At 43.1% G+C, this 17,014-nt stretch overlaps 2 protein-coding genes across 2 annotated transcripts; one reads left to right on the top strand and one right to left on the bottom strand.

Annotated features, from left to right (window-relative positions):
* Nucleotides 1–7,094: 7,094 nt before the first annotated feature.
* Nucleotides 7,095–9,887, top strand: LOC127345071 (uncharacterized). Its single transcript, XM_051371479.2, has 7 exons — nt 7,095–7,461; nt 8,246–8,317; nt 8,527–8,594; nt 8,789–8,936; nt 9,020–9,103; nt 9,227–9,313; nt 9,478–9,887. The coding sequence occupies exons 1-7, from the start codon at nt 7,303–7,305 to the stop codon at nt 9,481–9,483; spliced, it is 624 nt and encodes a 207-aa protein (XP_051227439.1). The 5' UTR covers nt 7,095–7,302; the 3' UTR covers nt 9,484–9,887.
* A 702-nt stretch (nt 9,888–10,589) lies between these two features.
* On the bottom strand, nt 10,590–13,221 carry LOC127345072 (uncharacterized). Its single transcript, XM_051371480.2, has 4 exons — nt 12,955–13,221; nt 11,917–11,978; nt 11,320–11,501; nt 10,590–10,823 (listed from the first exon to the last, which is right to left on the bottom strand). Exons 1-4 carry the CDS (start codon nt 13,124–13,126, stop codon nt 10,748–10,750), a joined length of 492 nt encoding a protein of 163 aa, XP_051227440.1. The 5' UTR covers nt 13,127–13,221; the 3' UTR covers nt 10,590–10,747.
* Nucleotides 13,222–17,014: the final 3,793 nt, after the last annotated feature.

Below are 17,014 nucleotides of genomic sequence, written 5' to 3'. Positions count from 1 at the left end.
GCTCCTACCACTGTTCACTATAGTCATCTTCTCCGTGTTCTTCGTTACCTTCGTGGCACGATCACTCGTCGCCTTTTCTTTCCCTGTTCCAGCTCTCTCCAGCTCCAGTGCTATTCGGATGCTACGTGGGCGAGTGATCCTAAGGATCGTCGTTCACTTTCTGCTTACTGTGTGTTTCTTGGTGGTTCGCTTGTTGCTTGGAAGACGAAGAAACAGGTCACAGTTTCCCGTTCGAGTGTTGAGGCTGAGTTGCGGGCTATGGCTTTGTTGATTGCTGAGGTGACTTGGTTATGGTGGTTGCTTGCAGATTTTGGTGTCTCTGTTACGACACCCACTCCACTTTTGTCTGACAGTACATGTGCTATCAGTATTGCACGTGATCCGGTCAAGCATGAGCTGACCAAGCATATGGGTGTTGATGCTTTTTACACACGTGCACAGGTACATGATGATATTGTTGCGGTTTATTATGTGCCTTCAGATTTGCAGTTGGCGGATCTCTTTACGAAGGCACAGACTCGAGCGCAGCATGATTTCTTACTCTCCAAACTCAGTGTTGTGGATACACCATGAGTTTGAGGGGGGGGGGGGGGGGGGGGGGGTTAGATGTATATATCTGTATATTGTAGTTTCCCCATATATGTTAGGGGGCTTTCTGCATATGTGCACCTGTACATGTACTATATATTGTGGCCTTTGGCCCCTGGTAATACAACAAGCATATTGCCCTAAGAGAGGATAATAATTTCTAATATGAAAGTTCAGGAACCAAGCTTATACTTGCACTATAGTGGAGTGAGTAAAACCTTGTTTTCTTTAGAGAACATTTTTTATGGGAAATACACTATTTTGTGTTCTTGCGAGGGTAAAAAGGTCACTTGCATGTCCTTGAAAACTACTTTCTCAATTCACTGGTATTATAAAACTTTTTGTTAGACTAAATTAGTTTGCTACAACGTCTTACATAAAAAACAGAGTAATATGAAAACATATATGTAACGTAAAAGAAAAATCTGCGGATCTAGGCTCAAGATTCGGCAATCTAACTCTAGAAGGAGCTAGTACTGTAGAAGCTAGCGCCCAAAGATTGCGCATATCGCTTGGAAAGATGGCTTCTCCGTCTCCCCATCTCTAGCTTGAGAAATGCTTTCATGCATAGAGCCCCGTGTTCGGCCGGTCAGTTGGAGGAACTTGCCCAAAACGGGCAATTACGAGTAGGTAATAGCTGTCACGAGCCGTTAAATACATCCTCGAAAGCATCGATGCCTAAAAAATGGTGTATGTATCCAGCAATGCGTGTTGCTGGACTGCTACTAGTAGATGATGTGCGGCCGCAAATATATCTTAACAATGATTATGATGGTTAGCGAACACGTATCCTTTTTATTACTCCCTCTGCAACACCAATTTTTTTGATTTAACTTTATTATTTTATATACGCATATATCTGTTTTAAAAATAGGTGTGTGAGCTTGGTGTAGAACAGATGTATCTACATATTAAATGTGTCTACAATATATTTATATCTAGATAAAGTTACCAAAATTATTTTAAAATGGAGGCAATATATGCGTATCTAGACAGACCTGATTAAATTAATTTAGAATAGGGAATATTAGTGTCTAAATAAATACACTAGAATCTGTGACATTTTTTTCTCGAGAGATCGAGGAAGTACTTGAGAAATCGGATAGTCGTTGAACTAGTAACCTGTGCTACGATCGATGATTTAGTTGAGACTTTCCAGCAAAGACACGGTCTGACGTGCAATTCTAGCTAGCTAGGTTGTTTTTGTTAAGATCGAAAAAAAAAAAGGCGCACCGGCAACTGAAGAAAGCAAACATGACATTACATACGTCAACATTGCAACCTAACCCACAAGTGGCCAACCGGGAAAACAGAAAGGTAGCACATACTGTACAAACGGTGACATCGCTGCCAAAGGAGATCAAGTGAGCGAAAGCGCTTTAGTTACGCGCCTCATTTGTCACGACCCACGTAAACGCACTCTCATTTACTCCATTTTGTCCTGAAATAGGCAGGTTGGTTTTAGCTTTCACGTTCTCCGACCCATTGACGCAAGCAAAAGAAAAAGAAAAATAGATGACGATATACAATGTGAGAAGATAATTTTGGAAGGCAAGCTCGATCGGTGACTCTATTTCTTACTACTATTCACTTTCTTTCAAATTGTGTTTGTGAACAACTTTTCTTTTTAACTCGATTGCACACATTTCTACGCTTGTGTCTTTGCGCACTTTTTTCTATATACAATACGGAAAAAAAATTGTGAGTGTTCTACAAATATTAATTTGATAAATTTTAGGCCTTGAATTTTTTTCTATATATATCATTAGAGTTAATTTTTTTATTTCGGCCAAAAGCTAAAACACATGGTAATTCGAGACAAAAAGAGTATCCACAATGGAAAAAAAATATTGTACTTGCAATTGACGCGTGTTTGCCTACGGTGGTTTACGATGACGATATACATGTGACGAGATAATATCGGAGTAAGTTTGATGATTTTATTTGTTAGCCACTTTCTTGTTGGAGATATGCCCAAGAGGCAATAATAAATTAGTTATTGTTATATCTTAGTGTTCATGATAAATGTTTACATCCCATGCTATAATTGTATCAACCGAAACATTGGTACATGTGTGTTATGTAAACAACAAGGAGTCCCTAGTAAGCCTCTTGTATAACTAGCTTGTTGATTAATGGATAATCATGGTTTCGTGATCATGAACATTGGATGTTATTAATAACAAGGTTATGTCATTAGGTGAATGATATAATGGACACACACCCAAATGAGCGTAGCATAAGATCAAGTCATTAAGTTTCATTTGCTATAAGCTTTCGATACATAGTTGCCTAAGTCCTTCGACCATGAGATCATGTAAATCACTTACACCGGAAGGGTACTTTGATTACATCAAACGCCATTGCGTAAATGGGTGGTTATAAAGATGGGATTAAGTATTTGGAAAGTGTGAGTTGAGGCATATGGATCAATAGTGGGATTTGTCCATCCTGATGACGGATAGATATACTCTGGGCCCTCTCGGTGGAATGTCGTCTGATTAGCTTGCAAGCATATGAATGGATCATAAGAGATGACATACCACGGTACGAGTAAAGAGTACTTGTCGGTAACGAGGTTGAACAAGGTATGGAGATACCGATGATCGAACCTCGGACAAGTAAAATATCGCGAGACAAAGGGAATCGACATCGTATGTAAATGGTTCAATCGATCACTAAGTCATCGTTGAATATGTGGGAGCCATTATGGATCTCCAGATCCCTCTATTGGTTATTGCTCGGAGAGGAGTCTCGACCATGTCTGCATAGTTCGCGAACCGTAGGGTGACGCGCTTAAGGTTCGATGTCGCATAAGTAGATTCGGAATATGAGATGGAGACCGAACTTTGTTCGGAGTCTCGGATGAGATCCAGGACATCACGAGGAGGTCCGGAATGGTCCGGAGAATAAGATTCATATATGGGAAGTCATTTTCAGGGTTACCGGAAAAGTTCAGGATTTTTCGGTATTGTACCGGAGGTTCTAGAAGGTTCCGGAGGGTACCATAGTGGGGCCCACCTATCCCGGACGACCAACATGGACCGGAGGGGTCGCATAGGCCCACATGGGCCATGCACACCAGCCCCCCCAAGGCCCATGTGGCTGTACCAAGTGGATAAGATCAAATCCCTTGAAAATAGGGACTTAACTTGGGGGGAAGTTCCCCCCCTTGTTTTGGCCGACCCAAAGGCTTGGAGGAGGGGCCAAGGCAGCCCCCCCCACGCCTATATAAGAGGGAGGGGAGGGCTGGGGCGCAGCACGTCATTTCCCCAAGCCCTAGCCGCCCCTCTCTCCCTCCTCCTTCTTCCTGCGCAGGCTTGGCGAAGCCCTGCAGGAATTTCTCCTCCACCTCCACCACCACGCCGTCGTGCTGCTGGAATTCCGAGGGGATCTACCACACCTCCGCTGCCCGCTGGAACGGGGAGAGGATGGGCTTCATCGACACCGTACGCACGACCGAGTACGGAAGTGCTGCCGGATTGCAGCACTGGGGACGATCGTCTACATCAACAACGAGATCTGATCTCGTAGGCTTTGGAAATCTTCAAGGGTTAGTATCGTATCAATCTCGTTGCTCCGATCTTGTAGATTAGATCTTGGGTGTTCCATAGATTAGATCTTGGATTTATTCGTCTTGCGGTAGGAAATTTTTTGTTTTCTATGCTACGAACCCCATCATTTCTTTCAAACCGTGTTTGCGAACCACTTTCAAACCCCGACTGCACACATTTTCACGCTCCTCGCGCACATTCTTCTACATAATCTACTACTATTAATTTGATTTTTTGGGTGTTGACCCTTTTTGTATGGAGTATATACATTACGAAAGTTTGCAAATTTTGATTTTGATCAAAGCTAAAATGCATGGTAATTTTTACTCTTGCCTGATATTTGTCGAATAAAATCTAAATAAAGTTTTTTATTCATCTCTTTCATACAGAGGCGGGAGGTCTCAACCTCCTTTTCGAAGAAGAAAAATACAAGGAAAGAGTATTATACTCACACTAGCATGTGACATAACACATCTTTGTTTATAATCAAGAATAAAAATAGGGAAAACCTTCAATTCCTCTCTTTGTCCAAATATGGATATATGTTTTAATTAGCTTTCACAGTCTCCCGTCTAAGAGTTTCCGTTTATCATGCTAGCAAACATTTATGATGGTATATCAAACAATAATTCTAAAAGAAAATTTTAGTCATAGTTAATTTCTACCATATCCAACTCCCCGATGCTCTCATTTCGCCCTCCTTTCTCTCTCGTTTCTACCCTTTGAGAGTCGTCTCCGCCTCATCAGCTCCTCTCCCGTTTTCCTCCACCGTCTCAGTCGGCCAACCTAGGGATGCGAGAGGAGGCCATCCTTTCTATGTGTATAGGTCTAGTACTAGGTGTAGCTAGGTCTAGGTTTAGGGCTTGTCCATGTGTTTTCATATAGTCCTTTCAGCATGATGCCATGAATGCTAGGTGCTATGTTGCTTCTGTGCGAGAATTCTCCAATGAACCTTCAAAGGCATATGTTACCTATCTGGGAAGGTCTTCTTCAATAAGTGTGGCCATGGATTTGGGTGTTCTGATCTCCTCTCAAATGTAAGTGAGGTGACGAGCGAGAAGGGGGGAGCTTGCTTGGTTAGGGGTGTTCTAGTTCTTGGCTTGTGATCACGAAGCTGCAACCTAGATTGCATCCTCGGTGGCGCTTCCATGATCTTGGGCCATGTTGCCGTCGCTCAGATAGCCGAAAGGGGTCTGTTCCGACTTCCGAGCTCTATTGTTGGCTTGCTGACGTCACCTCTATTTCAAACTCCCGGTCGGTGTGCCATATGGATGTCCTTATGCTCCAGTGTGGCGTTCTCCAGTTGCATCATGCCAAGTGGTATAGTCCCGGCCGATGGCGTGAAACACGAGCTTGGTGGAGAGGGATTCAACCACGTTCCTTATCTCAGACCTAATTCTGCAAAATATGAGGGCTTACATGTATTTTTTTACTTTATTCAAGGTCCTTAATGTAAAATGTAATCACATCGCACTTTATTAATGAAGTTTCTCGGTCCTTTGGGACCGAGCTAAGTTCAAAAAAATCATAGTTAATTTCTCCAAATTTAGACCCACAAAATCTACAATTTTACATACTTGTGGGTAGAAGTAAGAATCTGCTACACATTTGACAAGTTGTTGGGCTCCCATCCGTGCATGTTTTCTTGATGCGCAGCAAGCACGCTTGTTCAAATTAAAAGAGTAATTTGCACAAACATGCCCCAATTTTTGCCTCGTAACGAGATTCCCGGTATTGGGAGCTTTGTAACAAAAACCCTCCAATAAGTTGTGTTTATTTACAAAACCCAAATAGTCGGGTTTTTTTTATGAAGGCCTCATCAGTCGTATTTGTGGAATTTACTCTATATAAAAGAATACTGCAAAATTTTCATTCATTATCTCTGGGTACGTCCTTTTTTTAAACATGGCAACACTTTGACAAATAAGTTAGTTATAATAAAAAGGTAATAAAAAGAACAAAAACATTGTGGGAGGAGCCCCGAAGCATTTTAACTAAGGTGGGAAATGTGAGAACCGAGCTAAATCGGTGGAATTAATTGGGGTAATTTATTCCGCCCGCGGGATTCGAACTCTTGTCAGCCGATCGAGGGACACCACAGCTCTAGCCGAGCTATGATCCTATTTATTCCGCGCTAGCGAAAAGGTTATGTCGATGATAGCATTGTAAAATAATTTTGGAAGATATAGTCAATGACAATAATTTTATAGATTTATTCTTTCAAATTCTTAGAGCATCTCCACTCGTCCCCCCGACGAGGCCCCCGAGCGACGTTTTTTCCATCCGGACGGCGAAATTCGGCCCAGTCGCGCCCCCGGTTCCTCGTTTTCGTCCGGATTTGACCCTTCATCCATCCGGCGAGCCCACGCCATCCCCGGCCCCCGGCGCGCTCGAGGACTCGGACGGTTAAACCAACCGCCCACGCCCACGTGTCTCCTCTTTCGTCCGGATTCCCCGAGCCATCCTCTTTTTCCCCGAGAAACGCCGCTTGGGGAGCACACGACTGGGAAACTACTCCTCCCCACGCCAAATCTTCCTCCAATCCGGACGAAAAATTCGCCGGATTTGGGCGTGAGGAGGGCCAACGAGTGGGGATGCTCTTAGACACACAAACCCTGCAAAGATCTACACTTGTGCACAAAATTTTAACCATGCAAAAGATCATCGCACATGTCTTGGCGCGTGTGTGCGTGTGCACTCATTCCAATCGAGGAAAAATGAAGATAAAAATCATGCATCGGAGAGAGAGGTCGAGGCTAGCGAGCCGTAGAGAGCAGGTAGGAGTAGAGCGTCAATATCGTCTCATCTCCCACTAGCTTTGGTAGCTGCAGTGGAAGTTACCCACTGTCCACTAACCCCACGATGACCACACGCCCGCCCAATCACTCCCCCATCATTGGACGCCACAAGAACCCAAACCGCAAGCTAGTACTCGTAGCAGGAGTAAAAACTCCACAAAACCATAAAATACTTGGTAGCACTCTAGCAGCAGCGACCAAGAAGAAGAAAAATACTAGTACTGGCTTGGTATTCTTCTCCCATCTCACCCTCTCTCTTGTTCCTGGAGTAGTTGTCCCTGGGAGCTAGAAAAGGCCCCGCCTTTTGGCTCCTTCTTGCGACCTGCTCCGAGGAAGCGAGCGACTCAGCGAGAGCGAGAGAGATGGCGCGCGTGGAGAAGGTTGGCTGCTCCGGCGAAGAGGGTCTGGTGGAGGTTGTGGTCGGCGTGGACGGCAAGGGGGCGATAGAGTGCCGGATATGCCAGGAGGAGGGGGAGGAAGAAGCCATGGACTCCCCCTGCGCCTGCACTGGCACGCTCAAGGTGACCTTCACCTCTCCCTCCCTCCCCCTTTTCTCCCCCTTTCGCTTGGTGGATGTCTGTTTTCTTCCTTGTTGACGAACTGAAGTGTACTGGTTTGTAAATTGTAATAGCGAAGTGAAAACCTGACGATTCTTTGATATGTTCTTCAGAGAGATGGAAAGATTGTCAAGATGTTCTTTTCTTAGTTCCACTTCCATCCCTTCTCTGATACTTCCTACAGTCCACTGTAGGTTGTGCTTTGCGGTCCTGTGTTTTCCTTTCTTTTCTTTCATTTCTTTTAGACAAAGCTTTCTTTTGTTTAATGTTGATGTTAGGTGCATCCCTCCCCCTTTTTTTTTTCCTGAAATTTGTGTTGCTGCTCGGTACTGCCTACTATCACTCTGTTTTGCTCGATTAGTTTTTCTTTTCTTTTGTTGTTTTCCGCACTGGACATCTCTCCACACTGGAATTTAGTGTGATTAGGAGCAGCCAAAGTTCTGTTAAGCAGGGTCCAGAACAGTGCCATCTCGATCGAACGGATTCACGAGAATGTGTTTTGCCTTTTTGGTGACGAACGAAATACTCGTATCGTACTGTTTCCCTGCGTGAACAAACATTCGAGTTTCCAGTAGCTGGTCCATGTTTATCCATCCAAATTATTGCTTGGTCTTTCCAGTTGTCACATAATTGAACAACTGATTGTTTTCTTCCACGTTGGTTTCGCACGTGACCTGGGATTACCCTTCTGAATAAAATGCTAATCGTGTGTCACTGTGTTGCTCAACTGCTGTTGGTTGAACTGCAGTTCGCCCACAGGAAATGCATACAGAGATGGTGCAACAAGAAGGGGAACATTACATGCGAAATCTGCAACCAGGTCGGTATTTCTGTTTCTTCTGTTACAAGGTTACCAGTCATCACAGAGTAATGCTGCACTGCAGAAGAATACTCTGAATTATGAGCAGTCCAATTTTAGGCCAAACTGCACAGCACAAGAAAATAAAATGTTGCTGACTTTTACCTTATGTATTCTGTAATTCTCTATGGAGTCTTCGAGAGTTTATTTATGTTTCCGTTTACCTGCAGGTTTACTCCCCCAACTATATCCTCCCTCCAACCAAATGTTGTTCAGATGAAATGAGCATGGATCTAAGGTACTGAACTGCTGCAGTTCCTTATCACTTGATGAAATTGCCAATATCAGCTAGTATATTTTGTCGTTTGAGGGGAGCAGTACAGTTGCCTTCCACCACAATTTTCCATGGCAATGTAGATGTTCGTACTCTTGCTTCCAGATGCCCTTTTAAAAGTACATGTTCTGAAGCGATGACTCTTTGTTTATGACCAGGCAAAGCTGGGTTGGAAGAATCGATCCCCACGAATCCCATTTCCTAGCGATTGCCATCGCCGAGCAGCAGCTGTTGCACGCTGAATTTGATGACTGTGTGTCCTCAAACTCGAGCGGTGCCACATGCTGCCGGACTATTGCTCTAATTGTATGTTACATGAACTTTCTCATAGTAAACCTTTCTTTATTAGTGTGTAGGATGAACAATAATAATGTTGGTTTTTGCTGCAGTTGATGTTCCTCCTGCTTGTGCGTCATGTAATAGTGATTGTGCGAGATGTTAGCATGCTACAAGACGCAACGGTATTGTTCAGCGTGAGTTCATATAACCTACTTTCTTATTTCACATGTTTTATGCTAGATCGGTATTATGCTTTTTCAACTTGGCTTTCATATGGCACTATACATAGAGGACATTAAATATTTCTTTGATTTCAGGCGACTCTTCAGTTTGCGGGATTCTTTCTTCCATGTTATGTCATAGCACGCTCTTGCTATACTTATCAACATCGGAGGCGAAGACAGGTATTAATTTCTTATAAATCTCCACCGTTCTAGCAATTCAGACTGACTATTCTTCTGCTACTTTTCCGCCCCTTGCACGTAGACATTTGCATTCTATTTGAAGAAGGCAACAACAGTCTAACATGTTCTTTATTTCGAGTAAGTCTAACATGTTCTCTCTACAGGTGTAGGGGATTACCTGAACCTGGAACCAAAACCGCGGCGCTCAAATCAAACCTGTCCTGTGTCAATCTCGGCACTAGATTCAGTTACCCACCAAGAGAGAAAGATGAAGCTTGCGAAGCGAAGCTTCCCTCGGCTTCTGCGGATCTTATGGAGGAAAATGTAGGCAAAATTAGATGGATTGTGGATGGAGTAGCTACAACAGCACCCACCCGTCAAGCTCAACTGTACATATGAGAGCAATTTACAAGCTACAGATGCAAGTTGATGAGTACATTTCCCTTCTTAATTAATTATCGCCATTAGAACAAGTAGGTTGATGCAAGTTGAAATTCGGCGCCCACATTTATGTCTGGAGGAACACAGCCATGCTGGTGGTGATGATGATGACTCGGACGATGAGTTAAGCTCTTGTTTGGTTGCCTACCGCGATGTGCCTTGCTGAATTGGTTGTAACGTCACAGGATATGAATTGGCGTTGAGTCCTATTTTGGATAGACCTTGGCTGGCAGCCGTGCCTATGACAGGTGAGCATCGAGGCTGTTTGGGGACAGGTGTTTCTATGAAGTTTTTGTATTTGGTTCAAATTTTAACAACTCGAAGCTTAGGAAAAAATTACATCTACACCTCATCCAAATAATTCCCAGGTGTTAAACATCTTTGAATCTACAAAAAATGCAGCATGTCTCTATCAGCTGTGGCAAATGAACAAATGAACCAAACAAGCCCGTACAGTTTCCTGTGTTGCAGATAGATTACCCCATCCAGATTTTGGTATATTTTTCGATCTTTACACTAAATAGCGTCTAGATAGATTGAAATTTAGATAAATCGAAGATATTTTTCATGGGACGGAGGGAGTACTTTCACATTTTTGGACCTGACTCGCCGAGATAGGAAAAAAATTGTGCAAACAAAATAATCACCACTCACCAGACTACTGGCCTGCTTATTTGAACAAGTAACAAAAGATGGTGGCAGTATAATTTTGCTCATTGCCCTGTAGTCTTTCTTAGGGTAAAGCTCAAGAAAACATAGAGAAGCATTCCATGTTAGACTGATAGCATACGTTTAGTGGTAGATTACAGTTTAAGCAGCCTGTTTTCTAACAGCGAAAGACGAATGCACATCATATACAACAGGCTGTACCGTAAAAGCAGTTCAGGTGTACGCATGCTACAAGGTTTAAGGTACAGATCACCGATGACCACGATTTTGCTTGCAGAAGAGCCAACATACATATAGGTAGTTCGAGGAACTTGACACAATTAATCAGCTGTCCGATTTCGCTGGCTTCACTTTCTCCTTGAGGAATTGGCGAATATGCTCTCGCTTCCAATTATCGATCCTGAAATTCAGTTGGTTTTAGTCAATGAATTAATTAAGTGAAATCACAGGTTTTACCCAGAGACAAAATATGTTTAGCATATAAGCAGGGGAGGGGGGTGTCAAATTATACAATAAACAACAAGCTACGAGACTTTAGCAAGGACCTAGTGCTCAACTTTCTACTGCAGCAACATAAAACACAAAGAGTTTAATGTCAGTGCATTTATGTTAAATCCACAGCAGTACCCGGGCAAGAACAGATCTATATTTCTTAGCCTACTGCATCAGCATTCAAATCATACTATGAATTAAGTAAACATGGTGAAACGACAGGTAGCAGAAAACATAGCAGTAAGTTACACACAGAAAACATAACCATAAGTGACACATGGTAAATGGTAATGGATTAAGACAGAAGGGTTCTTTTTACTATTATCATTGGGAAGAAGTTCAAGAATGCATGTTATTCTTCACAGGTAACTAGCACTCAGAATCTCGAGTTAAGAAGAACTTGCCTTATAGTCTCCTTCTGGTCACCCTTGTCATCAAGCATTATGAGCTTTGGTGGAGAGCCATAAGCATACCGGGTTTGTACAAAAGGGAAGTCATCTTTGTCCCCTTCGAGGAATCCAACAACTTCCGGATAAAACACCAGCTTTCTCATGCATACTTCAATAATTGCACCAGAGAATACAAGCTGCAAAACCAAGCACCAGAAGATATTATCAAGTAGAAGTACACTGATATATCGTATGTTTAGTGCTCATTATCAGCCTTGAAAGAATGCTATAAATCTCAAGTAGTGTAGGATATACTTTCAAGTGCAGCCTTAAAAACAGCAGGTAACATCCTAAAGAACAAGTTCGTCTATAAACATGCAATGAATATATTATAACCCGCTGTTTGGCACGTCTTACCGCCAATATATATCTTTTAAGAAGAAAAAAAAACTTAACCTGATAAGATCCTAGGATTATTCATACTATAAATCAAGATACAGTCAGAAAATAATACAAAATGGATTCTAAATCAGGAAAAACATAAAACTGGTCCTGGTTGCAGCTTATGACAAGTAAAAACACTTTTCCCCTAGTCAGAATTCATAGAGATACCTTGCTGATAGAATCATCTGAATCATCCTCCGTGCAACATTTACGACAGTCCTCCACCAGTTCTGCAACCACAAAAACAAATATGCTGTAAGACTATTGGAACAAGGAGCGGTGAAGAAAATAAGTTCATCATTAGTTGCTACCCTAACAGAGTAACAGATGGTCATTCACTCCTAACAGAGCAACTGAACAAAACATTTCACCCAAGACAAGCAATGAACAAACTATACACAGTACAGTTCTCCACATTAAAACAGCTTTTCAATGTAAATGCTCCTAGATGAATTCTTAAAAAATACAATGACAGAAATAAAAGATGTTCCATGACGAACAGTGTGCTGAACTTTCTTTTAGATGTGACGGAATAAGAGTGATTCCCCCACTTATTAAGCACCACCTTGGCTGTGTTCATTAATCGATGCAGAGATCAGGAGTTTTGCCTCCTTTATCTTAAAAAAAATATCAAACGCCACCATGTTCTACAACTTCTGACAAGGCTCGAATTTCTCAGTAGAATCAACGTGGAATGTGCGGAATGTGCCCTTCAATTCATACTCTCCCACAAGCCACAGGCCCAAACTGAATACAAGATCACAGCTTCGGAGCTGGTTTCGAGCTTCCGTTACAGAAGGTGGAACTTGTTCCCAGATCTCTTGGAGAAGTCATCATCAAAGAATCTCGAATCGACCAATTCCATTTCCAGGTCCACACTAGTCCTGCCTCCGCATGGAAATTTGAGATCTCTTTATCAACGGCGCATTGCTCCGTGGTCCAATAAAAATCCTAAATTCACACTTTAAGTGGGCTTCCTTAGGTTAATGAGAGCCGATTTGCCAGCCGCAACTTAAATATAGTTGGCATCCCGATCAAACCCGCACAGATTTCGTACTACAAATCCGTCGAGCTGAGAAAGATACTAAATCGCATCCGAATCACCCCTACGCCCTGCTCGGTCCAGATCGCGAACCATATCATCATCATCATCACATGACGAGTGGATGCAGATGCAGGGGCGAGGCAGCCACGCGCGTGACGTACCTTGGTCCTTGACGAACTCGCCGAGCGCGGTGCAGTCGGAGCAGAGGGCGAGGCCGGTGAACCCCAGCTCCTCGCACTCCCTCGTCCCGAGCCGCTCGGCGCCGCGGCAGATGCCGGAGAGGCAGAGGACGACCACGGCGATGGCCGCCGCGGCGGAAAGAGATCGAGCCATCTCACCCGCCCCCGACCGACCGAGGGTTTCGAGCTCGCGAGCACTCCGACGACGACGACGACGACGACTAGAGGCAGCGCAATTGTTTTTTTTTTCTTTCCACAAGAGACTCTGTAGTGCGGAGCTACAAAACAAAGGAGGCCTTCTTACGGGCTCACAATACGGCCCAAAAGGGCTTTGATGGGCCCACTCAGCAGGTGTAGGGAGCAGCGTCGTTCATTTCTATGTTTTCTTTCTGCAAAAAAAAAAATATCTATGTTTTCTTATTCTCAAAAAAAAAATTCTATGTTTTCTTATTGAGGATCGGGCAACTTTACCAGATAGCATTTTTTTTTACAATTGTTATCCCTTGTTATGCTATAAAATTCGATGTTTCGTGATTAGGGTGTAAACGGATAGGATAATTTTCGTGCCGAAACCGGCCCCGAATCCGTTTTAAGGCGTTCATATCCGATTTTAAAGAATCCGGCGGATACAGATATCCGATTTCGAAGTGGTACTCCGGATACGGTATAACATATGGTGTACCAAATAGCACGAGGACATGCATTATCCGAAATTTAATTAGGTTAATTCGAAGGTTTTAAACCAGATAATCCGATTTTGAGTCAAAAGCCAAGGCCAATCTCAAAAGGTTAGTAGTTATTGAGTCATCAAATTTTATTTGGCGAGCATGTTTATTAGTTAATTATATCAATGTTGGTTTTTTACGTAAATTGTGTATATTTTTCCTAACTACACAAGATCAAAAGTTTAAATCCTTCTCAGGATTTGCAAAAAATATACCTATTTACTGATGAGAGCATATATCAGACTATTTTTGTTTCTGGTTGGATTTCCCCCGTTTCTGATTCGAATCCGCAGCCCAGTCCAGTATATCCGCACTCGAATCCAAAATCGATCAAGATCCGCTCCGATATAAATCCGAGAAAAATATATGGTAAATGATATGGTATGAGTGAAATACGATCTAATCCAATCCGTTTACACCCCTACTCCTGACGTCTTTACTTTGTGGAACTAAAATTGTAACGTCCTTTCAATAAAATTATCATTTTTAGTAATAGTAAACAATACAATTTCTTACTATGCACATGACACCCCCTGGCAAGGTATCGATAAAATATGATTGAAATTTGTATTGTCCAACCGATGCAAAGTGTAATTTTATGCCTACCTCTGCGCAATATGTCTTGAATTCCTTGGAGGTGAAAATGAAAAGGAAGAGAAAAAAGACGAAGAAGAACTTCGGATCTCGCATCAACACGCTGATCTTCGGCAGTAGCATCCAAAAAGGAGCCTAATCATGTCAAGAAAGTATAGTGAGGATTGAAAAACTTGTACGCAAGGAAAGGAAAAGGAACACAAAAGGAGGAACTCACCCGCCATATCCAAACTTACGTCAGTCAGCAGGTCAAGCATATAATTTTCTCGAGAAGCAGCCTGTAAGGCCTTGGTAACCGCAGATTCTTTCAAATTTAAGGATTCTTGAGCCTGCTGAAGGGCTATTTTCTCCCGCTCAGAAGATTTACGGGATTGTTCCATGACAATAAGGGACTGTTTTCTTCATGGTTTGGAGTTGTTGATGAAGTTCAATTAATTCTAAGTGATTTGAGTTAGCACACGAAGAATCATCGAGGAAAACATCGTCAGGTATCCGTTTCGAGTGAGACGTAGCAGGAGAAGCAGTGGATGGTCCAGTAGTCTTAGAGCAATTATCAAACACCAACTGGAAGAAAGAAAAGGTCGACATCAATTACTAAATAAAGATTTCTTCTTTTTCATTCATAAGTCGAAATATTTACATAAGCGAGGATTCAGCCACATATCTTAAGGATATCGACATCTATCAAAAGAGAAAAAGAAGACAAATGGAGGGGTAAGTTGGTCTACTTGACCTCCGACTTGGAGGTACTAGAAGAAGCAGTTGGTTTATATCCGAGGAAGGAGAGAATCTTCTTCGAATGCGGCTTGGCAGCCTTCACCAAGGACTTCCACTTCTCCTTGTTTATTCCTTGTGTTTCGTCAGCTTTCGCCCAGTCGACATTTTGTTGACTTTCGGCAACTAGGGCTATGGTCCCTTCGACTCCAACCTTTAAGTTTTCTTGCCGAAAAGCCAATCTAAGATCCTCCTCGGGAAGGAAGCGCCTGGCGAGCTCGGAGAAAGTATCCGGCTGTTTTTGCTTGGGGAAGAAGTAAGGGAAGAGGCGTGTGAACGCGGCTCGCGCACTAGCAATGCTGCTGCGCGCTAAATCCCCATGAAGCTCAAGGATTGAAAGGGTGTCGAGAAGACGATCCTCCTCAGCTTCGTGAAGTCTGAAATTTGCACCCATTTTTCCTGCTGAAACAAAGTTTCGAGTTCATCAATATATGAAGAGAGTCAACCTCAGAAGTGAAGGAGATATGCCCAAGAGGCAATAATAAAAGTGGTTATTATATATCTTTATGTTTATGATAAATGTTTATATACCATGCTATAATTGTATTAACCGAAACATTGATACATGTGTGATATGTAAACAACAAAGAGTCCCTAGTATGCCTCTTAACTAGCTTGTTGATTAATGGATGATTAGTTTCATAATCATGAACATTGGATGTTATTAATAACAAGGTTATATCATTGTATGAATGATGTAATGGACACACCCAATTAAGCGTAGCATAAGATCACGCCATTAAGTTATTTGCTATAAGCTTTCGATACATAGTTACCTAGTCCTTATGACCATGAGATCATATAAATCACTTATACCAGAAAGGTACTTTGATTACATCAAACGCCACTGCGTAAATGGGTGGTTATAAAGGTGGGATTAAGTATCCGGAAAGTATGAGTTGAGATATACTCTGGGCCCTCTCGGTGGAATGTCATCTAATGTCTTGCAAGCATATGAATAAGTTCATAAGAGACCACATACCACGGTACGAGTAAAGAGTACTTGTCAGGAGACGAGGTTGAACAAGGTATAGAGTGATACCGATGATCAAACCTCGGACAAGTAAAATATCGCGTGACAAAGGGAATTGGTATCGTATGTGAATGGTTCATTCGATCACTAAAGTCATCGTTGAATATGTGGGAGCCATTATGGATCTTCAGATCCCGCTATTGGTTATTGGTCGGAGAGAGTACTCAACCATGTCCGCATAGTTCACGAACCGTAGGGTGACACACTTAAGGTTTGATGTTGAAATGGTAGAACTTGAAAATGGAATGGAGTTCGAAGATTTGTTCGAAGTCCCGGATGAGATCCCGGACATCACGAGGAGTTCCGGAATGGTCCGGAGAATAAGATTCATATATAGGAAGTCATTTTATGAGTTTGAAAATGATCCGGTGCATTTATGGAAGGTGCTAGAAGGTTCTAGAATATTCCGGAAGAAAGTCACTTTGGAAGGCGGAGTCCCGAAGGGACTCCACCACCATGGACGGCCAACCCTAGGGGGTGGAGTCCCATGTGGACTCCACCTATGGTGGCCGGCCACCCCCTCCCAAGGGAAGGTGGGAATCCCACCTCTAGTGGGAGTCCTAGCTTGGGTAGGTTTCATGTCATATGGAAGGTTTTGGTTTGGGGTCTTATTCGAAGACTTGTAGACCAACTCTTGGGTGTTCCACCTATATAATGAGGGCCAAGGGGAGGGGACCGGCCACCCCAAGACCACAGCCTGGCCGCACCCCCTTAGTGGTCGGCCACCCCCTCCCAAACCCTAGCCGCCCCCTCTCTCCTCCAACGCTCCCGCACGCTTAGCGAAGCTCCGCCGGAGTTCTCCACCACCACCGCCACCACGCCGTCGTGCTGCCGGATTCAAGAGGAGACTACTACTTCCGCTGCCCGCTGGAACGGGGAGGTGGACGTCGACTTCATCAACACCGAACGTGTGACC

Source organism: Lolium perenne, chromosome 3 (assembly GCF_019359855.2).
Source record: "Lolium perenne isolate Kyuss_39 chromosome 3, Kyuss_2.0, whole genome shotgun sequence".
Taxonomy (NCBI): domain Eukaryota; kingdom Viridiplantae; phylum Streptophyta; class Magnoliopsida; order Poales; family Poaceae; genus Lolium; species Lolium perenne.
This window is presented reverse-complemented; position numbering and strand designations above follow the sequence as displayed.